The 24,509-nt window shown below is 34.2% G+C and overlaps 1 protein-coding gene and 1 pseudogene across 3 annotated transcripts in view; both read left to right on the top strand.

The window, feature by feature from the left end:
* Nucleotides 1-12,074, top strand: part of ASG3 (SNF2 domain-containing protein / helicase domain-containing protein) — a 51,921-nt gene extending 39,847 nt beyond the window's left edge. For 2 of the 3 annotated variants that reach the window (XM_088115195.1, XM_088115194.1), the window contains exons 9-16: nucleotides 406-513; nucleotides 595-798; nucleotides 1,266-1,391; nucleotides 1,470-2,128; nucleotides 9,603-9,748; nucleotides 10,838-11,002; nucleotides 11,567-11,681; nucleotides 11,788-12,074. In XM_088115195.1, the coding sequence (XP_087971321.1) occupies nucleotides 406-513; nucleotides 595-798; nucleotides 1,266-1,391; nucleotides 1,470-2,128; nucleotides 9,603-9,748; nucleotides 10,838-11,002; nucleotides 11,567-11,681; nucleotides 11,788-11,812 (1,548 nt within the window). In that variant the 3' untranslated portion in view covers nucleotides 11,813-12,074. Of the gene's footprint in view, nucleotides 1-405; nucleotides 514-594; nucleotides 799-1,265; nucleotides 1,392-1,469; nucleotides 2,129-9,602; nucleotides 9,749-10,837; nucleotides 11,003-11,566; nucleotides 11,686-11,787 lie in introns of those variants that run through there. The other variant, XM_088115196.1, reaches the window with a different exon arrangement.
* LOC148197748 (uncharacterized) lies at nucleotides 3,989-6,897 on the top strand (annotated as a pseudogene).
* Nucleotides 12,075-24,509: the final 12,435 nt, after the last annotated feature.

Genomic DNA, 24,509 nt, shown 5'->3' with positions numbered 1-24,509 from the left:
ATTTTCTTTTTCTAAGTAATAGCTAGTTCATTCTGAAAGAGACAATAATGGTTCTCACAATCCCGGGGATTTTGTTGAAGTCATGGTGCTCACTATGTATTTTAGGAAGTTTTTTATTCTATCCTTGCTATAATTTTATTCTTTATTACAAGTGTATCTTGCCACCAATACTAGGATCATGTATTTAAAACATTCCCATAATTACATGGATTTGTTTCTTTAGAATTATGTCTCTATATTTCATTAATTAACCAGCATGCTCATGTATCTGTAGATCCAATGGCCTCATCATTGAAATATAGAAGAAATATATTATTCTTTCTAAATTTGAGAGTTTTATTCACTATATACACTTAGCTTGTGCACTATATTTCATGTTTTCCACATTGTTTTTTGCTCTATCAGGCCAGTGGTAAACTACTTATTCTGGACCAACTTCTTCAGAAGTTACATTATTCTGGACACCGTGTTCTTCTTTTTGCTCAGATGACCCATACACTTGACATTTTGCAAGTGAGATTTTTCTACCTGGATTAAGTGCTTTGTCATAGTTACGGGACTATATTGTTGAAATATCTTTTTATTCTCATACAGGATTTTCTGGAGTTGCGAAAGTATTCTTATGAGCGTCTTGATGGATCAATTAGGGCTGAGGAGCGCTTTGCTGCTATAAGAAGTTTCAGTAGCTCATCAACTACTTCAGGCTTGACTTCTGAAGCTGAACAAAATGGAGCGTTTGTGTTTATGATCTCAACACGAGCAGGGGGAGTTGGTTTGAATCTTGTGGCTGCTGATACTGTGAGTTCTGACAAGCTTTCAACGTACACTGAATTGGAGCCTGATTACTGATTTATTTTCTTCTATTTTAAGTATATTCATAACTTTTTATCATCTATTTTAAGAAATATTGAGTATATTCATAAGTTTTTATCTTCTATTTATTTTGGTTTTTAACATGATGGACCTTTTTAAAACCTTGCAAATAAGCTCTTCCAACCAGACTTACTGTCTTGTTATTTTCTTAAACATGAATTTCATGTTTGTCATCTTAAAGGTGAAAATATGGTTGTGACATGCACTAGCATGTTTGGAAACCATCCCAGAATTATGGGAGAATGAAAAATAACCCTTTTAAGTGAACCATAAAATCCATCGAAATAAGACTCCCGTTTCTTTAACTGGATGGTTTAAGCATTGTAAGTTTAAGTTATCACCTGCAAGTTTAAAACATACTTGACAATTTACTCTTGCATGTCATTCTCTAGGTTATATTCTATGAGCAAGATTGGAATCCTCAGGTGGACAAGCAAGCTTTACAGAGAGCACATAGAATTGGCCAGATGAACCATGTGTTGTGTATATACCTTGTTACAGAGAAGACAGTGGAGGAAGTATGTTTATGTTTGTTATAAATTTTTATTCTACGATAATGGAGGTGTTACATATACTCTAGGAATTCATGTCTGTAGGTAATTATGAGGAGGGCAGAAAGAAAATTGCTTCTGAGCATCAATGTTACTGGTGATAACATTCTCAAACATGATGATGAAGAAACATCTGAAGTTGGAACTGGAGATTTGAAATCCATCATATTTGGTTTACATATGTTAGATCCCACTGAGATTACTGACGGAAATCATAGGGATATCAACTTATCAGAAATTAGTGTTATGGCTGACAAGGTGCTTGCCTTGCGTGACAAACAAATACACGATATAGATGATAGGAAATTTGAGGTCAATCCAAGAAACATTTTACAAGGTGATGATGTTAAGGAAGGAGGTACTACTTTTTCTCACGATCTTGGTCTTGACGAGGCTTCATATCTTTCTTGGGTTAACAAGTTTGAGGAAGTGTCTAAGTCAAGTTGCAACTCAATGATGGACTGGAGGAGCAAAAGAAACTCAGAAGAGGAAAATAATCTAAAACTTGAGTCTGCAATGAAGAAGGCAGAGGAAAAGAAGCTATCCAGGTGGAAAGCTCTTGGATATCAATCATTGAATGTAAAATATCCTCTCACCCAAACGGACAATGACATTACATCAGCTACTGGGTCCGTTCATTTTGTGTATGGAGATTGTACAGCTCCATCAAATGTTTGTTCATCTGAACCAGCTATGATTTTCAGGTCAACTTTCTTTTTTTTTTCTTCACTGCAGCTTTTTGTTGTGATGTCCCAGCTTTCTGTCTGAGCTTTCTTCGGTTTTGGTAGCATTCTCTGTTGCATGATAAACATTTTATAGTAGATTCTTTTCTTTTTTGATTTTCCTGATTGTCCCCAATCCCGAGGAGATTTTGGAAGAATTTTGCAGTTTTCACTATTATTAAGCAGTATTGTGTTCAGTACTTTAGGATAGGATAGGCCCTTTTTTCTCTGTATAGATTTTCTTTTTTTTATTACCTTATATTAGCACAGATCTACTTCCTGTAATGTAGCTTTATTGTTGGCATTTATTTACTGGCATAAGTCTATAATGTAAATATTGAGAAAGAATAGAAGAGGACATCGGAGAATCTCTAATTTAGAAAGAATAATATATTTCTTAAACATTTCAAACGATGAGGTCATTGAACCTATAAATACATGAGCCAGGTGGTTATTTTAGGAAATATAGAATATTAATTATAAGGAAACAAGTCCATGCAATGCAATTGTTTTTAAACGCATAATCCTAGTATTAATAGCAAGATATACCTGTAATAAGGAACTAAATTATAGCAAAGATAAAATAAAAAACTTCCTATAATACATAATGAGCAACATAGTTTTGATAGAGATGATAGGTGCAAAAGAGACTATACAATGTTGTAGGTTGAAATGTCTAATCGTAGGTGTAAAATGATGTGTCAAGATCCTATAATGACTAATACCATAGATATGGCCATGGTAAATATTGGAGATCCCACATCGATTAAATATATAGCCAACTTATGGGTTGTGGGTGTAAATATCACTTTGCAATTAACACTAAAATGTAGATAGATTAGAACAAACCTAGGTTCTTTTCATAGAATCATTAGTCATTTACAATTTAAAGAACACATTTAGGTGTAAGAATTGCAACATAAACGTAGGGGATTTTTACTTTGAGTTCAACATTAGTCTATTTATAAGCTTTGATTAATGATAGAATGGGCCTTAATAAGTGTTAGAACAAAATGTGTCATCATTGAATTAAGCTTAAAACTCACTTTCTATTACATTATCAAAGTCTATCCTGGTGATGTTTGTTGGACTTAATAAGTGACCTACTATCAACTGCTATTGGACCTCCCATCTAATCCTATGTTTGAGATGTATTGTATTTGATGTAAGAGAGTGTGTTTGAGATCACACATAAACTGCAAATATGACTAAGTTATATTATGAGTGGTCAAACCTCTTTGCAAGTTGATTTTGTAGGCTTGTGTAGAATTAAATCCACTTTCTTATAGTAAATAGAAGTCAAGTACACAATAAAGGTCCCAACATAGAGAAGAACTTTGCACTCATGAATATTACTTTCTGATGCAAATTGTAAAGGGTGATTACATCAATCTTGTAGTCATAATATGTTACGGTATAAGGTAGGGGGTAATAATAAGGTTTGGAAAGTATATGAGAAGGAAAAGGAAGGTGATAGGTTCCTAAATTAGGAACCTAATCAAGAACTCTCTTTCTCACCAAAAGACACAAGAAAGATAGGGAAAACTGAATATTATTCACAGTAGTGTATCTGTACAGAAAGAATCTAGAGGCTTAACCCTCTTCACAGGTCAGAACCTGTCAACAAACAACTCAACATACATGCCTTTTACCAACTAACAGGCCTCTGTTTATACTCCCTCTCCCGCCCACTGCTAACTGTCATAGGCAGTTAGGCTATTACAGCTAATTACCCTTCTTCCTTCTCTCATAGACTAACCATTTCTTCTTATTCCTATCAGAAGGTAGGAGGGAAGTGAGGCCGAACGGTATTGACCGTAAAAGCCGAACGGAAGCCGAACAATGGAAGGCGTGGAGAGGTCTAGCAGAACGGTGGAAGGTGGTGAAGAGCGGGAGCCGAACGGTAGGAGGCAGGGGGAAGCAAGCCGAACGGAAGAAGGCGAGGAGCGAGCAGGCCGAACGGTGGGAAGCAGCGAAGGACCTGAGCCGAGCGGTTGAAGAGCTACCATCCTAACTGTCACATTGGTTAGGATGGGCGGGAACTATTTACAATAAAGGGAGCTATATTTGAGGAGAATATTCAGTATAAGATAATTAGAGTAAATAAATATATATTCCAGGGAAATATACAATATAAGATATTTATAATTAATGATATATGGTAGGGAAATATACGGGAGAATATTTACATTAAATATAGGGATATTTATATTAAATATAGATATATTCTAGGGAGATATTTAGTATGAGATGAGCGGGAAATAATTAGTATAAATAAAGCTAGAGTCTAGGGTTAAGGGTATCTTTTTGATTATTGAGGCTTGATGACAGGCGGTTATGCGTTCTGTGAGGGAGGTTATGCTCCTAAGTAATTGAAGGAGGTTATGCTCCCAATTATTGTTTACTTTTGTTTATTCAGATATTACCATCAATAAAAGAGATTCATTCGTCCATTATCATTCGTTCATTGTCTTTTCTACCTATTGTGGTCGTGTTTAATTAAGTCTCCAACTCGGATACGTAACAAATAGGCTGCTCATTAAATAAGCTCTTGTATATATATCCAATGCATGTAAGGAGACAAATAATAAAATATATATTCTCTCTCCTAAATTTGAGATGGTATCAGAGCTCCCGATCCTTGGGAGCCTATGACCGTATATTTTCACTGCAGCCTTTATTGCTGCCCAACCCTAGAATTCCATCACAGCCTTCATTGCTGCCCAACCCTAGAGTTCCATCACAGTCTTTGTTTGTGTACCTTAATTGCACATTTTTGTAATGGCTGAAATGGAAAATGTAGACAAATTCTAGAATAATGGAGAATTGCAGAATTTTCATTCAGCTTATCGATTGAATGGAAAAAATTATCTTAAATGATCTCAACTCAATAAGACCATTCTAAAAGGGAAAGGAAATGTTAGCCATCTCACTGACGATGCTCCTACGGAAGAAGATGCCAAATTCAAGTCATGGGATGAAGAAGACTCCATGATCATGGCATGGCTATGGAACTCAATGGTTCCGGAAATAAGCGATACATCCATGTTCCTCACTTCTACAAAGGGCATATGGATTGCAATAGAGCAAATCTACTCTAAGGCAAAGGATGCTGCCTAGATTTATGAGGTGAAAGTAAAAACAATGGCAGCCAAACAGGACACTAAATCTGTCACAAAGTATGCTAATCAACTCAAATCTTTATGGATGGAATTAGATCATTACAGGGTCATAAAGGCCAAGTGTTCTGAGGATTCAACAATTCTAAGAGAATACATTGAACAAAATCGAGTGTATGATTTCTTGGTAGGCCTAAACCAAGAATATGATCAAGTCAAAATCCAAATATTAGGCAAGGAGAAGGTTCCTGGACCTAATGAAGTAATGACAATTATTCGGAGTGAAGAAAGCAGAAGGAGTCTAATACTAGAGACCCCAATTGCGGATAATTCAGCTATGATTGTTGATGGAGAAACAACCATGGTTGCAGAACAAAAGAAGTAGGCCCTTTTCCAAGAATAGAGAAGAAAAATGAAGGAGTTTGGTGCACCTATTGCAACAAGCCACATCACACAAGGGACAAATGCTGGAAGTTACATGGAAAACCTCAAAGCAAAGATTGGGGATACAAAGGAGGCCTTCCAAGGTGAGGGGTGCAAGCTCATGTTGCTGCTGGTCCTGAAAGTCAAGAAGAAGGATCTGTACAACTCAACCATGAGGAGTTAGAAAGAGTAAGGTCCTTTCTTAGTAAATTGGAAAAACCCACAGGTACGTGTTCATTGACATACTCTGGTAAGTTCCCATTTTCTTGTGGATTTAATGTCTCAAATACCCCATTTACCCACTATTGGATACTAGACTCTGGAGCCACAGACCATATGATACCATTCCCTAAACACTTCTCCACATGTTCCCCATGTTCCCCATGTCCCAACAGTAAGAAAATTTCTACTGCTGATGGAACCCTTATCACTGCAGCTGGACAAGGAGATGTCCAAATAACCCCAAACATGATACTAAAAAATGTTCTTCATGTCCCTAAGTTATCCACAAGTCTGATATCTATACTAAAACTTACCAAGGACCTCTTATGTAATGTAATTTTTCATAGCAAAGGACAAGAAGTCAAGGAGGACGATTGGACATGCTAGAGAATGGAATGACCTGTACTACATGGAAGATTTGAGTCTTCCCGTTGAGAGTCTCTAATATCTGAATCCTCCATGGTCAACAAAGAAAAAATCCAATTGTTTCATTGTCGTTTGGGACATCCTTCATTTCGGGTCATAAAGATAATATTTCCTTCCTTGTTTAAAAATTTAAATCTAGAAGATCTTCATTGTGAGGTGTGTGAGCTTGCCAAACACAAGCGTGTACCTTTTCCTATCAGCAATAAAGTAAGCAATTCTCCATTTATCTTGTTCATACGGATGTGTGGGGTCCCTCTAATATTCCTAGTACTTCAGGGGCTAAATGGTTTATAACCTTTATAGATGATTGTACAAGGGAAACATGGCTTTTCCTGCTTAAACACAAATCTGAGGTCAAATATGTTTTTCTATAGTTTGTTTCAATGATTAAAAATCAATTTGGGGTTAATATAAAAATAATTAGTTCTAATATTGCCAAAGATTACTTCAATCATACTCTAAATTCTTTTGTCAAAAGGAAGGAATAATCCATGAATCCTCATGTGTAAACATACCCCAACAAAATGGGATTGCAGAAAGGAAAAATGGGCACTTATTAGATCAAACTAGAGCACTTATTTTTCAAAATAATGTTCCAAAAAGATTTTGGGGGGAAGCTATTCTCACTGCTACTTGATTAATAGATTGCCTTTTTCCATTTTATCCTCAAAAAGCCCCGTGGAAGTCTTAAACTCATTCTACCCACATATAATCCATACAAATAACCTTCAACCTAGAATATTTGGGTGTGTCTCCTTTGTACATGTTCATAGTAATGGAAGAGGAAAACTTGACCCAAGGGCAATAAAATGTATTTTCTTGGGGTACTCAGCCACACAAAAAGGGTATAAGTGTTTTCATCCCCCATCCAAAAATTTCTGTGTCAAGAGATGTTACTTTCAATGAACAAGTAAGCTACTTTGACCAATCTCATCTTCAGGGGAATCTTTAAGAGAGGAAGATGAACCTTTTATATTACCAAATCTGTCTTTTGGACCAGAAACAAAAATTCAAAAGAATATTACCACTGTATGTGAAGCTGAAGCTGAAGAGGAAGAAGTAGAGGTGAATCAAATACCTCAATCTGCAGGACCAACAACTAAACCACATGATAATACAAAGTTTGGGAAAAATTTGGTGTACACACGAAGAGGAAAGGCCATTCCAAGATCTACTCATGTTCAAGAATCCAATCCTGCAACATTACCTAAGGTAATTCCTTTTGATCCTATAAATTCTAACTCTATTGGTTGTGATGAATTTCCTTCTGAAAAACTAGTTGAACAAATAGAGCATAATTTAGACCTCCCAATTGCTCTCAGAAAAGGAACCAGAACATGCACCAAACAACAACCTTACCCCTTGACAAATTATTTATCCTTTGAAAAATTCTCACCTACCCATAAAACCTTTCTCACAAGCCTAAACACCACAACTACACCTTCTGTATTTGAGGCATTAATTGACAAAAAATGGAAACAAGCTATGGACTTGGAGATGGAGGCATTGGAGAAAAAATATACGTGGCAGCTAGTCTCCCTACCACCTAGAAAAAGGGCGGTTGGGTGCAAATGGGTTTATACAGTGAAGTACAAGGCTGATGGGTATTGAGAGGTATAAGACAAGGTTGGTGGCCAAGGGATTCACCCAAACATATGGAGTGGATTACTTAGAGACTTTTGCACTAGTTGCCAAAATGAACACGGTTAGAGTAATTTTGTCATTGGCAGCAAACTACAATTGGGAACTGCAACAATTTGATGTAAAAAATGCATTCCTACATGGAGATCTTGAAGAAGAAATATACATGGAGATACCACCCGGGTATACGGGACAGATTGAGGCCAACACAGTTTGCAAATTTGAAAAGGCACTATACGGGTTGGAATAATCACCTAGAGCATGGTTTGGGAGATTCACCAAAGTTATTACAAGTCTTAAATATAAACAGAGCCAAGGGGACCACACTTTATTCATCAAACATTTTGATTCAAGGGGAGTAACAATACTATTGGTCTATGTGGATGATATAATTATTACTGGGAATGATAAAAAGGAACAACAAAGGTTGAGCCAATGCCTTGCCAAGTAATTTGAAATCAAGACTTTAGTAAAGCTAAAATATTTTTTGGGGATTGAAGTAGCCCATTCCAAGAAAGGAATCTTCATATCCCAACAAAAATATATCATTGATTTGCTACAGGAAACAGGTAAAACAACTTGCAAACCATCAAGTACACCTGTAGATCCAAATATAAAGTTGGGAAGTGTAGAGGAGGATGTGTCTGTGGATAAAGAAATGTACCAAAGACTTGTGGGAAGACTCATTTACCTATCTCACACTAGGCCAGATATTGCATTTGCTGTGAGCTTAGTTAGCCAATTTATGCACCAACCAAAGGAAGCACATTTACAAGCTGCACTTAGAATTGTCCAGTATTTAAGAGGGACTCCAGGAAGAGGATTTTTGTTCAAAAGAAATAAGAGTGCCAGTCTTGAGGCATATACAGATGCTGATTATGCAGGTTCAGTTGTGGATACAAGGTCAACTATTGGATATTGTACCTTTCTTGGTGGAAACCTAGTAACTTGGAAGAGCAAAAAGCAAAGTGTGGTAGCTAGATCTAGTGCTGAAGTACAGTTTCGAGCAGTGGCCCAAGGAATATGTGAACTTTTATGGCTGAAGATTATATTGGAAGACTTAAGGATAAAGTGGGATTAACCAATGAGGTTATATTGTGATAATAAGTCTGCAATTAGTATAGCATAAAACCCAATACAACATGATAGAACCAAACATATTGAAGTGAACAAACATTTTATCAAAGAAAAGCTTGACAGTGGCTTGATTTGCACCCCATATGTGTCCACTCAAGGTCAACTTGCAGGCATATTCACCAAAGGACTGAGTAGCAGTAATTTTGAAAGAATTATATCCAAGCTGGGAATGGAAAACACTTATTCACCAGCTTGAGGAGGAGTGTCAAAATATGTTTTAGGAAACTTTAGATATTATTCCCACGTAGTTAATTTGTTATATTCCCTGTATCTTGCTATTATTACTAGAATAACAATCCCACAATTTTAGGGATTTGTTCAGTAGAATAGGCTGCTCATTAAATAAGCTCTTGTATATATATTCAATGCATGTAAGGAGACAAATAATAAAATATATAGTCTCTCTCCTAAATTTGAGAATTTACTAACTGTTTGTGTTGACGAAGTTGTTTATTTCAAAATTAACTGTAAATATTCTGTTTTTACAGCTGTGTTGACACGTCTGGACATTGGGGCCACGGTGGAATGTTTGATGCACTGTCCAAACTTTCTACAAGCATTGGTGATGCATACGAACGGGCTTCTGAGCATGGGGATCTGCATCTTGGTGATCTGCATCTTATAAGGCTTGATGGTGAGCTCTATAGTGATTCAAAATAATTATGTTAAGTCTATATGGATTGCATAGATTGCTTCACGCCAGTGAATATATGTCAATGCTACCCTGACCTACAAGTGGGCAACCTTAACTCCTTGCATTTTCCTATCAGAACAGAAATTTTCTCAATTGTTATATAACAGTCTGTTTCAATGTCATCTCCATACCTATTTGTCTGGATGTCATTACCTTTTTTCACATTGTGCAAGAATACATTTTGTCTTATTCTATGTTACCATAATTTGTTTGAAAGTTTCAGTGAAGTAGTTCAGCCGTTTTTAGAGAAATAATGCTGACCGCCTAACTTTTACCTCTTGTTGTGTTAGGTTTCTTGGTGGGAAGAAACCTAAATTTTATCTCAAAATAAACAATCAGAGACAAGAAACCTCACTGTGAGGCAGCTGTTTATTGAATGAAAAATGCAGAAAACATTCAACAACATACAAGGGAAAACATTCCTTCCTACACAGGACAGTCCCTGTTCAGAAATAAAGCACTTAACAACCACCAAAATACACACCCACCTTCTTAAAAGACAAACAAAACATAACTAACAAAGTAAAATGTCAACAGCCGAAGAAAAACTACCCCTTACTGCTATGAAACTCCTCCTAACTCTCTCAACCACCACTTACTAACTGTCCTATTTATTTTTTTTGACGTAAACCTTCCAAGACCTATCATGTTGTCTGGAATATTTTTGTTCCTCTGCAAGGTGGGGTGGCACGGGGCTCATTTCCGTTACTACAATCTATGTGATGAATAATGTGATTGTGTTCTTTATGTTAAAAAAATGCAACGTTAGCCAGTCAAGTTTAGGGTCTTTGGAGTATGGGCACATTTGACTGATTATTGAGGGGATATTGCTTCTTTTTTTAAGTTTTGACCGATGCATTATGAACAGTTTTGTACAAAAATAGGCTAGTCTTGATTAACTTATTTTGTGTTCAAAATAGCAGATAGTAAATAATTTCTGAAGAGCTTTTCTCGCATGTGTTTAATCTGTGACGTGGTGAATATGTGTGTATGGTTGTGTCTGCTATATTGGTGTCTTGTTACTTGTAGATGGTTGTCAAGAACAAGATATGACTGGAAATACTCCCAAGATGGTTGCGTTAGCTGTGGTTCAATCATATAATCCAAGGCGCAAAATTCCACGCAGTGAAATCTCACTTCCCCATTTGGAAAGCTGCTTATCTAAGGCAGCATTCTCAGCTGCTCAGAATTCTGGTAACATGCTTCCGCATTTATTTAATTAATATTTAATCTTCCATTTACTTTTATAATTTATTATATTGTCATTTTCTTTGCTTATTGCGTACATGCATGTGATTATTAACGATTTTGTTCGACGCATAAAGTTAATTTTGATGATTCATTTACATTTAATTACTGAATTGTTTTGCCACTGCTGCAGTACCTTGATCTTGCATATTTACCATGAATCATATCAATCATATAAGAGAATACAAAACCTGAAAAGGAAATTATATGTAATAATGTATCGAAGTGTGGCATAATCTCATTATTGTGAAGTCATCTTTATCTCATTAGTGTTAGGAAAATTGTTCCCAATTGCTATAGGGTACGTTGTATCTGATAGTTCTTTTTCAGTTGAGATAGTGTACATATACTAACCCTGTTTTTTGTGTGGCTTGGAAATCATTCTTCGGACATTCAGCTATAAGTTCTTTTTGACAATTACTTCCATATAATATCTGTTAGTGTATGATTATAATTTTAGTTGACAATTGAAACACGCTGATACAAAATTCTTTTGATTATTCTGTAAAGCATCAATGCACATGCCACGAATTGGTTATCAAGATGGATCTGATCGTTCTGAGTGGTACACCATAGAACGACTCCTCAGAAAATATGCTTCCATTTACAACATCAATATATATGTGTAATGCTCTCTCACTCTTCATCCATGCTCATTCATCATACTTAGATTTATGTGAACATATATTTATTTGGATACTCTATCATATAACATCTTGAATTTCTTACAGATATTATTATCGAAGATCAAGTTAAGGCTCTTTCTCACTTCCTAAACTCAATGTAGTTTCTCACGAGAAGACCGTTGAAGACGTGTTGTTGTAGTAAGGTGTTGTATGCTCACATGTGTATGATAAAGACAATTTAGGCAGTTGAAATGAGTTTAAATTCTTCCAAATCAAATATGCAAGCAATTTAGACTATTACTTCTTCTAGACTCAAATGTAAGAAAAACATATATGTACTGTGGATTTAAATGTATATATATTTCAATTTCCTAAATCCTAGTTAATGTTGCTAATTATTCTTATTTTACAACGTAATCACCATTCTTAATAAATATAATTGACGGTAATATAGGAAATATGCCTCAATTATATGAAAACAAAATTAACAAATAAATTAAATTACTAATTTTTAGTCCATGTAAAAGTAGTTAATTTGGCTTATAATTGATTATAGAGCAGTATATCAAATGACCACTCTTGGTTTACTATTTGTGACAAACACAAGTATAGAGTATTTCACTCTTAGGAACAAACACAAGCTAAAAATAGGTACAAATTTGCCACAATTTTGCTTTCATGTGTATGTGTCGGCCCAGCAGCCAAATACAGCTTCCTCAAAATTTACTTTCATGTGTATGTTTGCTCTCAAAATTTTCTTCTTTGTCTCTTAAAGTCACACAACAGTGTTAGAATTATATCATAAAATGTACGAATTAGACAAGCTTTAAGTGATTTTGAAGACCACAAAAACTTTTAAGTGATGAAAGTAAATTTTATTATTTGTCTAACATGTTTTAGTCATGGAGATAAAAGTACCTTATAAGCTTTAGTTATCAAGTCATATAAAAGAAGTAGACGACTACAAGAGTTTGCTACATATAGTCTGATATTGTTGTTCAAATGTTAAATACATTTTGTTAAAACTAAATTCAATACCTAATGATAATAAGACAAAATCAGATTCAACAACTAGTTTGTCATTTTATTGATTCTTTCAATATCTCTTTAAAATAATTTATTGTCAATGTCATATTTCCATGATCTGTTTGAAAAATGTTTCTTTAGCAAATATATTTGTAAACGTTGGAGAAGAAGAATATTGAATCTTTCTTTATCAATGTTCTCTAATGTGAAGATCGAAGATCATGTTTAAAAGCTTTATGAGAAGATCAAATTATTAAAGACCAATGTGTATAATCAATGGTCATTTTCTCTAGAAGTTGAAGCTTGAAGACATAAACAACTCAACAATAACAATTTATTATAGTGTTTCATATTTTTGTATATTCTTGGCATCTTTCGGGGTTGAAGTAATCCTTGTAATACTTCATTTGGTGAAGTTTTCCCCGCTTCAACTAAAATTGTGCTCATAAGAGAGTGTTCTTTTGTCAAATTTTTTTGGAGTTCTTATTTTCTTGAGATTAAGAATAATTTACCAAGAGAGGTTGTACTTGTGTAAGGTGTAATATGGAGAAGTTTTTGTACTTGTAACGTAGAACCGTTGGTGTAATACTTAGAACCGTTAGTGTACTTGTTGTAATAAAATTGTTTGACTAATAGAACTTATGTTGAAGACATAGCCCTACACGAAAAGTGTGTATTAACTTTATTCAACTCTCTTTCTAGAGCTCAATTGTTTTATCAAGTGATATCAAAGCCAAGTTTTGGGAGAGTTCCTAACATAATGAGAGAATCAATTTTTGTAGACCAGATGGAGAACTAGACGTAATTCATGAGTTTGGATGAAATAATATAATTTTTTGTATGCTTATTCTTGTTACTATACATCTAATTATGCACAAAAAGTGTTTATAGGCTTTATCCAACCCTCTTCTAAAGTACATTTGTTTTATCAAAGAGTAACTTCAACAATTCTCCATTCAACATCTAAAATGATACCTTAAAAGAAAGGTAAGTTTTAAAAAACATTTAAGCATTAACCAATTTATTTTTCGTTTAAGAGTAAGAATAAAAAAAATCAAGAAGGACTAATTTGAAACTAGATAACTTTCAAATAAAATAATATATATGAAAAAACTCAAAGAATTCAAAGGACAGATAACAAAAATTAAAGCAGATTTAGAAGAAGACACTCAAAAGGAACTAGTGAATAAGTTTAGATTATGATTACTAAAAAAAAAGTTTAGGTACAAATTGATTCAAGAAAAATGAGATTACACCACTAGCTTCAATATGGAATTAAAAGGAATTAAAAGAATTTTATGCTCGGATATGCTTATTCTATAATTCAAGTCATAACTTCAACTAAAATAACAAGCAAAAGCATAAAAGTGTTACTATGGTGTGAATTACTTTAGTTTCTTCTCTTTTATGAATACATTTTTCGACCAATACTGTTTTATTTTGTTTTTCAAATTTCACTTCTTTTTTCAAATGAAAAATTCATGACCTATGTGATTTTGAAGTCTATTTCAAGAGCAACTCAACAATTAGATGCAAATTTCAACTCCAATATTCACAAGCAATAGGTATATCATGTTCTAAGAAAACATTGAACGGAAAACTCAATGGAAATGGTCTAAGTAAGATTCGACCTATAATATAACAAATTAGGAACTCAACCTATAAGAAACAAGAGAAATAGATTTCGGTTTTCATGATTTTGGCTTAGAAAAAATGTGAAAATTTGTTAGGATTACTTCTAATAGAATAATGAAGATATAAATGGACTAAACAACACTCTAAATAAACTTAGAAGATTCCGAAAAATAAAGCTAAGTAGAACAAGTAAAGAACCAAAGCATACAAAGACAAAAGATCTAAACCTAAAAACGTTTTATAATTTTCCAATACGTGTAATTTATTCAAGAAAATTAGATTAAAAAATGAATAAATTAAGAACCAATGACTTCTGGATTTTGAAATATATTTTTGGATAGGAAGATAACTTCCATAACATACAATTTGGAATGTATTATTTTTATATTTCAGATTAGATATTTTGAAGGTATTTCCAAATTTGGAAATATTTTTGAGACACCTAAGATATATTTTTAGATTTGAAAATATTTTTTGAAATACTAAATTTGGAATATATTTATACATTTCAAATTATATAATTCAAAAGGTACTTTTGGATCTAGAAATACTTTTTATAACATCTTCTAAAATCTATAAAATTGTGCAATTCATTTCAAATTTTGCAGTGTTTTCTTCTTTTTGAGTAGACACCCTCTCTATTTCTTTTTCTGCATTTTGTTTTTCTCTCCTTTTTTTTCAGAATTTTGCTCACACTCAATCTCTTTTTCTTCTCTTAGTTTTTCACACTCAATTTCATACTCTTTCTCTCTTTCTCTCAATTTTTTTCTCCCAGTTTCCTTACTCTTTTCTTTAGTTATTAAGTCATCACCAACTTCTTTACCTATAACAATTCCTCTCCTTGTTGTGATAGCTTTGCCTTGCTTTTTTGGATTGATTGTGGTGTTGTTCATGAACTTTGCTTCCTGTTGTTATACTAGCTGTTGTGCTAGCTATCAAGTATGCATCTCTAGATTCTTAAGTGAAGCTTCATTAAAGTTGTTGTAGTTTAGTTATATAGATTGCTTGTTGGTTGAACCACCATCTTGTCTCCAACTTTGATGTTGATTCTGGTTTTGGTTTGATCTTCAATTGTTGTAATAATTGTTTGGCCTTTTACTATCACTCATGAAGTGTAATTCTTCTTCTCTTGCAAATTCAGCAGTTGAGCAGTGAAGTGCCTGAAAAACACTAGAAAGGGGGGGGGGGTGAATAGTGTTAATGGAAAATTTTTTCGCAACTCTTCTGATATAACACGTTATCAAACTCTTGAAATCTTCTTTTAAATAATCGTAGGCTCGAATTAATAGGATTTTGCAATAACTGCTTTTAGTGTACTATTCAAAGTATATATACTACAACGTTTTGTTAAGAACTTCCTTTATGAAATAATTCATTTAGCTTGGAAGATTCTTGTGTTTAGAAATAAAGCATGACTACAGGTTTTCAGAAGAGGATCATTTAAGTAAGAGAAGAGATAATTGCATAAGACATATTATACTGGTTCGTTCCAACTGAGCTACGTCCAGTCTCCTCCGTAGAGGGTTCCACTATAATCTTCACTCGATTACAAATTAGTATTAGCACAACTCTTGGTACTCAACAACCTTAGCCAGTATTTTCTTTGAGTATTCGCCACTCTTGGTACTTAGCAATCTTACTAAGATTTCTCAACTCAAACACAGTTCAGTTGTAAGTACTTTAATTCTCTTTAGAATTGCAATCAACGATTGCTTACAAGTAGCTCAGACTATATCTCTCATAGAGAGGATTTGATTACAATACAAAGTAGTTTAAATACTCGCAGGTGTTTCTCTCTATTCTCTTACAATCGTAAGTAATATGACAATAAAGCTTGAGAGTATCTCTTTCTCTTTTTCTATTCTCTTCTCTTTTCTTCAGCTCAAATGTATTCTTTTTCTTGAGCTCTTTCTCTTCTTCTTTTCAGGATGAATATATCATTGTCAGCTTTTTTCTTTCTTATGCTCTTAAGTTATCCTCTTGATTTTCTTCTTGAGAGATATTCTATTTATAAGCTTAATGGATTTATGTCCATTAGACTGAGTTTGTAGTTTATAGTCTTGATACGTGTGCTTTCTCTTTCTTCTTTTCACAACAGTCATTGTGCAAGTCAACTTTCTCAAAGTAGACCTGCTTTTTCAGTCATTAACTTGAAGTAGGTTGTACGATCTTTTTAGACATTGCTTCAAGTAAGGAGCATTATGTGAATATCTTTTTTATCTATAACGTTCACTTTTTGATATTTGATCTGTAGCATTGTGAATGCGTGTAGTATAACTTATCTGCAAAATTAGAGTAAACTATGCATGCAACATATATGTATTTTCTTATTACTATGGTTGTTTTTGAATGTTGAGCATTTAATGTCATTTAATGCTTGCTCAGAACAACAAAGTGTATTTTGATTTTCTACCGTTAGGTAGAATTTTTCGATTAAGCGCTTTTCTCTAAGGATACAAGCATAGATATGTACTTCATCATAAGATGAGGTATTTGTTAAGCTTATGGCATCTTTTAGTCAAGTAAACACTTCTTTAGCTTTCGTCTCTTTTTAGACAGATAGTGTTTAGCTTGCTTAAGCTTTCTTACATATTTTAATCATTAAGTCTTTTGATATTTTTTTTCAGAGACTTTGTCTCGACTTATTTTGTTTTCGAGAGAGGATGAATACCTATTCAAGGTATTATAAGCATTAAGCGTTTAACTCAATCTCTCTTGGACGCTTTTAGGCAGAACATCGTTTAGCCGTGCGTCTAGGTGTTTTAGCCTAGATATTTTTCAATTTTCTAAGACCTAAGTGTTTACCTAAGTTTTCTATTTTGAGATTCAGGCTCTAAGTCTTGTGTTTTCACCCTAGGTTGTTTTCTGATTATTATCACGTTTTAATGTTATTTGATTAAGCTTCAAAACATGAGAGCTTTTGGGCACATGGACGTTTTTGTCTTTAACAATATCCCCCTTTTTTATGTTTAACAAATACATATTTAAACAATGTAAGCATTCTTGGTTCAACATTTAGTTTTTATGTGTTGTGTGTTTTATATCTTTTATTGTTTTTATCTTTTACATGCTGTTAATGGACATAGTTGAAAAATAATATTGTGTATAGAGATAAAGATAATAAACGATTAAACAAATATATAAATTTAAACAAACAACGAAGCAACAGATAAATCAAATAAAGTAAAACAATTATCAAAAACTTTTATTAAAACATAAAACATATTACATGGATATAAATATGGACTCCTAAGATGAACTCTAAGAATATGGAGAAACTTTCCTTCATTCTATATTATCCTAACTTCTGGTGTACTCTCCTTGAGTACTTGCTCCTAGATGCTGACGCATGTACTTTTTTTCGTTTTCTCCCTCTTATTTGATAAACATCATAAAGGGAAAAAAATGAAAGAAGAGACATCATAGCCCGAGAGGATGGAGAAAGGAAAGAAAGGGAAGACTCCATCAGACAAAAGGAAGAGGAACAGGATGGAAAGAGAAAAATTAGAAGGCGTTAAGGAAAAAGATGAGAGGCTGAAGAGAGGTTGTGGATGATTGGGTAAGGTTGGCTTGGATAAGAAGGTGTGTATGTAAGGTGGAAGAACTATGTTCGTAAGGCATGTAAGTTCTAAGAGTAGAAGAAGGAAGGGATATTGGATATTGGAAGAAGGCTTCATTGGTTTGGAATGTTGAAGGTCTGAGAGATTGGAGAGTTGAGAGGGCATATGACAATGAGAGAGGATTTAGGGTTTGAAGAGAATGAGTTGAGAGGATGTGAAGAGAAGCGTGTTTAAATAGAGGAAAAAGTTAGTCATGGAAGATTAATCAGTCTCGTCCATTTAGTAGGAAAGATTAGAAAAAAAGATTTTGAGTCTCTTTAATACTAAGAAGATTGTTGGTCAGCAACGGATAAAAGTGGGAGGAGCGACGAAATTAAAGATTTAGGATTTGATGAGGAGAGAGAGAGGTTTGAGAAGATAAAAGGTGTAATGCCCCAAATTTTGGGATGTCACTGGTTTACAAAATTCGGTAAATTTTAAAACTTTATCATAGCGCGAAAATGTATATTTCAAAAACCTTAACCTTTCAACATGCATAATTTATTCAAAACATATTGTTCCAAAAGCCTTGTCTAATTACATTATTCCAAAAGTAATTACAATGACTAAGGAAATAAAATAACTACTATTACTTTGTTTCAAAAGTCTATGCCAGAAAAACCTTTTAAAGAAACCAAAATCTTTCCCTCGTCATTTCACGAATCTATCATGCCTCTGGAACATATGCAATATCATCTGCTCACGTATAGCACATTATACGATCATCACCGATAATTTCATTCATAAACACACAAACACAAACATGTATGTGGTAAGCTACCGATAAAACAATCATAACAAGATATATATGTACTGATTATATCAACCATAATCAAACACTCAACAAGATACATATCTTCTGATTATATCAACCCTAATCAAACACACAACAAGATACATACCTTCTTATTATATCAATCATAATCAAACACCCCATACATAGAATTAATAACAATAGGATTTCTAATCCATTAACATAAACAATTCAATCATAATGAACTACTCGATCCTCAATCCTCAATCCTCAATCCTCAAACTTTCATCCTTGATCCTTGATCTAAACTCTTGATGTCATCACTAACATCTCACACATAGACCTTTGGTCTATCCACTCATTAAAACCTATGTTAACTACTAACTATAACAAGTATAGTAACACCACTATCAATATAGCACAATCTAGAGCATCCTCAATACCATGATCATCATCATAGGTACACCACCAACATGATTATCTCAATCATTAACCATACCATGAGCATCACCAAATCATGAACTCCATCATGACAAAACTCAGTCACACTCATGTACCCTACCTCATTGACTATAGCCGCTCCTACAGCCCAATCTGTAGTTTTCCCATACAGATACACTCAAGTAATCCTTCTTCTGGCTTTAGACTTGTTCCCCTATCACATAAGGTAGAACATTTATCCCCCTCACTAAAGAAGATTCAGCACTCAAACCCCATTCTCTTTGCTACAACTATTTGCCAAAGAGAACAACACTCTCTTTTCAATAACTAATGCCAAATAGAGTCACCCCCTTTTCAACAATCAATGCCAAAGGAAGCACCTATCCGCTGAGGAATCAAGATTTACTAGGTACAACAAGTAGACTAATCTTCCATGCCTCATGCTCAATAACCATACACACTCTCATCTTCCACTCATGCTCCAATGTTAACCACAAGTCAAAAATAACCCTAAACTTAACCACTAACCTCAATCTTTGATTATCATCACGTTCCACAACTCCTCCGGCTTATTCCACATCCATTCTTCATCAAATTCACCATTTTTCACAAAAATGAACTATGATAATCGATTATCACCTAAGATAATAGATTGTCTCAGTGAAAATTACCTAGAAACATCACTTAAGAAGGGATACTCAATTATCATCCCAGATAATCGATTATTCCCACAACCATAGTCAACATCGACGCGTAGATAATCGATTATCACTAATGATAATCGATTATTGCCAGATCGAAACATATCTTGGTCATGATTCAAGCATTCAAACATACATCAATCCTAAATCATGTGGAATTATACTTAACACATCATACATGTATTCAAGAGGCATCTTTACATGGGTATGTGATGCTTAAGTATGAGAAATCTCATGTTAAAGCCTAAGTATGAGAAATCTCATGTATCGAGACATTTATCAATAAATTCCCGTCAATAAATTCATTATTTCTTGTAGTGATTATCATTATGTGCCCTTGTCTACATTTATAGGAAACAATCTTATGATGATCTTTCTTTCTCTTTTAGTTATATCTTTTACTACCTCAATCTTTTAGTTTAAGAATTTGCTTAAAATTTCTTGATAGCTTGGATTATAACCTCATCAATTAGGTTGTCAAACTCATATCCAGAAGTATATCTTCTTATAAAGCTTTAATAACTCTAGTTCCCATTCGTTTGAGTTAGGTTTGCATTGAGGGTAGACTTGGTGTGAAGACCTTAGTTAGATGAAGTTGATGGTTCCTTTTTGCTCCGAATCTTGGAAATGCAACTCATGCACTTTTAATCTTCCTTGAAGCTCATCCCATGTGAGCTTCTTCAAGTCATTAGCATTTGCAATGGTTGTTGTCTTAGGCTCCCAGATCTTTGGCATGCTATCTAGAAACTTTAAGTTAATATGAACTTAAAAAAAACATTCTCCCACTAGTAAAAAAAATGCTTTTTAACTCGCTTAATAGACTTCGATCTAAGAAAAACCGAAGCCTATCAGAAACCGGTGGCAATTTTGTAGTTTTGATGAATTTATATGCCTCGGTTCAGTGAGAACCGAAGCATATAGCACACATTACAGCCTATTAACTCGGTTAAAGGTACAATCGAGTTCTGTAATTTGGGTATTGACTCGGTTAAAAGAGAACCGAGGCCTATTACCTCTCGCAGACCTATACTCTCGTATCTCCTTTTTCATTTTCCAGAAACGCTTTTCTTTCCTCTCGCAGAGCAGAAGCAGAAAGTCTCGCAGTAGAAAAGGGGAATCTCTCTTCTCCCACTTGGCAGCCACGGCGCGAGGAGGCTCTTTCCTCCATTGCAGCAGCTTGCGCTCTAGATGGGAGGCGCGATGGTGGTCGGTGTCGAAAGCGGAGGAGAGGCGCGATGGTGGCCGGCGTCGAAAGCGAAGGGGAGGCGCGATGGTGGCCGGTGTCGAAAGCAGAGGGGACGCGATGGTGGCTCGTCGATCTAAGGGTTGAACGAATCGCGGTGGTTTCTGTGGAGGCGAGGTGGCGGCTAGGTCACAGCGAGACGGAAGCGAGGCCGCGGCGAGACGATAACGAGGCTACGGCGAGACCGCAGCGAGGCCGCGACGAGACGGTAGCGAGGTGGCGGCGAGGTCCCGGTGAGGTCGCGACAAGGGCGTATTTTTGCTTCTAAGATTTGCTTCTGAGATTTGAATCTGAGATTTGAATCTGAGATTTGCTTCTGAGATTTGCTTCTGAGATTTGCTTCTGATATTTGGTTCTGTATTTTTGAGATTTGGTTCAGGGAAAAAAATTCAACAACTCTTTTGCTTGGATCGTTTTGTTTTGCTTGAACTGTGCTTGAATTCTGGACTGTTCTGGACTGTTTTGCTTGAACTGTGCTTGAATTCTGTTTGGACTGTGGATTGTGCAAGGAAGAGGGAGAAATGAACTGTGTAAGGAAGAGGGAGAAATGGACTGTGCAAGGAAGAGGGATATGGAAGGAAGAGGGAGAAGTGGACTGTGTAGACAAAAAAAAACATGTTATTGCCTCGGTTATTTAAGAACCGAGGCATAATCCGATATCGTTTTAACCCGGTTCAGAACCGAGGCATAAAGCCACCCCCTTTTTACCTCGTTCGTATATGCCTCGGTTGCAGAACCGGTGCCTATAAGCAAAATTAACCGATGCAATTTCCTCTTCCTGTACTAGTGTCCTAAGGGTTTAAGATCGTTATGAAGGAACAACATCTTTTCAAACATATTAACTACTATTTCACCATCTCATTGGTGAAAGACTTATATTGGTGTGTGAGGGTTGGAGCTTTTCTGAGTTGAACATCTTTGTTCTCCTCATAGTTGATTATCAAGGAGTCCTAGATTTTTTAGCAATCTTCAACCATCAAAACCTTTTTACTTTCATTTTTAGTGTCACTTAATTCTTTAATTGCATCTAGTTAAGGACTTAGAAAATGCTAAGTGTAGGAATAGACAAAAGGTGTAGATGATATGGTTGGACAAAGTGTGTATGGAGCATGAAAGATGCTAATGAATGAGCGTATTAGACGTTAAGAGCAATAGACATTAGGTGCATCTTCAACTATCATTCAAGTTAGTAAATTTCTTAATCTTATACTTTTCAAAAGTCATAATGGTCAAGTTTCCTCACTCCGGTTTGTAACAATTAGCTCTCAAACTCAAAGTTGTCTACTAATACAAATGATTAAAGAACAACAATGAATAACCTACAAAAATAGTTCGATGGTAAAAAAAAAAAAGAATAATATGAAGGAAAAAGAGTGTCACTAACCATGAATAGTGCAGAAAGTACTTCCTTTCCTTCTCCATACATGAACGGAAGAGTTTGAAGCATCCACACAAAATGTATATGCTATGACAAAAAAGAGCACTATCACGGTGAATTATTTTTCCATTATCATATTACAAGACAGAAGAAAAGATGGGCATAGTGTGTGATTGTTGAATAATATAGTAAGCACTTCAAACTTACCCAAAGAATATTAAACAGCTTGGGTGGGAATTGGTACTTGAATGGACATGACTCTAATTGAGCAACTCATTATAGTGCTTCAATAATTTCCAACAAAATTTTAAATAAATAAGATTTATTGACACTTTCACTGGGCAATTAAGTTTTAGTGGCGCACACAGGAATAAGTTTACAACCTACATGTTAGCTGGAGTACTTACAAGCCATGAGGCCCCAAAACTAGTTTTTATTTTTTTTTATTTTGAGGATCATTCTAGTTGCCAAAGGGAATTTAAATAAATATTTTCCTGTCACCTTGCCATATTTTAATTGTTTTTTAATGAATCTTTATAAGCCATGTAACATTTAATTTCGTACAATACGATAGTTCATAAGTTTCATAATATTCTATGGTACTAAATTATTTGATTTGTCTTTACTTTATGGAATAAAAGAGAATTTAAGATGCCCACAAGGAGGCTCTTGTCTCACAACAAGGTTGATTCTAGAAGAGACAGGCTACTCATTCTGTCATGCACTGTACAAGACATGTCACTTATAAGTAATTATAAGAAAGGCAAATGATTATGAAAATTTAAAGCGTAAAATATAATTTACTAGAAAAGACTAACAAACTAAATAAATAATAAAATGTTAATTAATATATTAATGTTTTCAGTGAGGAGATTTAAAGTCATTATATATGTATATATTAAAAAGAAAATAATAAAATCGTAAGCAATGAGTAGGTGGGTGGGCATGTTAAAGAAAAGAATTAGAAAATGAGCATTAAAGAAAGAACATGTAGGCAACAAAGAAGGGTTGAAAAAGAAAGAAGTAAAAGAAGCATGCAAAATAAAGTGGGCCACTAACCGTCTAACCAATTAAGAATGAAAGTTAGATTGCAAATTAAAATATTAGGGTTAAAGTAAGGTTTGAATTTGGGAAATTTAGCAAATGATGAGAATGAAAATATAGGAAATGATGAGATTGAAAATGAGAGGATGAAATCAGCATCTTCCTCTTTAGACGGCCAAACTAAGGTTGTGTTGTGTTGTGTAGCTTCTCGTTCTTGTCATCATGTAAGCAGAATCACACCAACTACAAACTTTGGAATCAAACATTATTTATCATTCTTTTCTCTTCAAGTAACATTTCAAACTGCCCCTCTTTCCTTTCTAAATCACTCTTAAATGCCATCCCATTTTTCCACCTCCACTTTAGGCATTTCGTTATTAGGGTTTCTATCCAAATCTTTTCTCATACCAACTAAATGTTTGCATATTTTAGATATAAAACAAATTTACCACATATAAATATAAATATAAGTGTGTGTAAATTTTATTTTATTAGTAAATTTTATAAGATTGACTTAATTTAAAATATATTTTTAATATAAATTCAATATTTTTTATTTCAGATGTTATTGCTATTCGCAGTGAAAGCATAATCATTTTAAGATTATATATTTAACAACCAATAATTTCAGACTAGCTTAAATTAACTATTTAGATTGAAAGAGGATTCATTTTCTTCATCTACTTTTTTTATTATGAAAATATATTTTTTTTCTCATACTGTCTTTGTCTAGTTGATCAAGTGCTAGATTATATAAATCAATAAGTAAAACTCGATGATTGAAAATTCATGGGATACTGGTAAGATCGGTGTGTTTTTGTTATTATGTTTTTCTTATTAAAAAAGAGAAAAACCAATTAAAATTTGAACTTGAGGTCATGGTTTCAATAATTTCACTAGCTAGTCTCGTTACTTTACTTTGAAAATCGGAGGTTCTAAATTGGTGCAATTAGAAAAGTATAGAAGATGGCAAAATATTATTATTTTCCTTTTATATCTTCTATTT

This window comes from Vigna umbellata, chromosome 5 (assembly GCF_029865625.1).
Source record: "Vigna umbellata cultivar VRB3 chromosome 5, Vumbellata_1.0, whole genome shotgun sequence".
Taxonomy (NCBI): domain Eukaryota; kingdom Viridiplantae; phylum Streptophyta; class Magnoliopsida; order Fabales; family Fabaceae; genus Vigna; species Vigna umbellata.
This window is presented reverse-complemented; position numbering and strand designations above follow the sequence as displayed.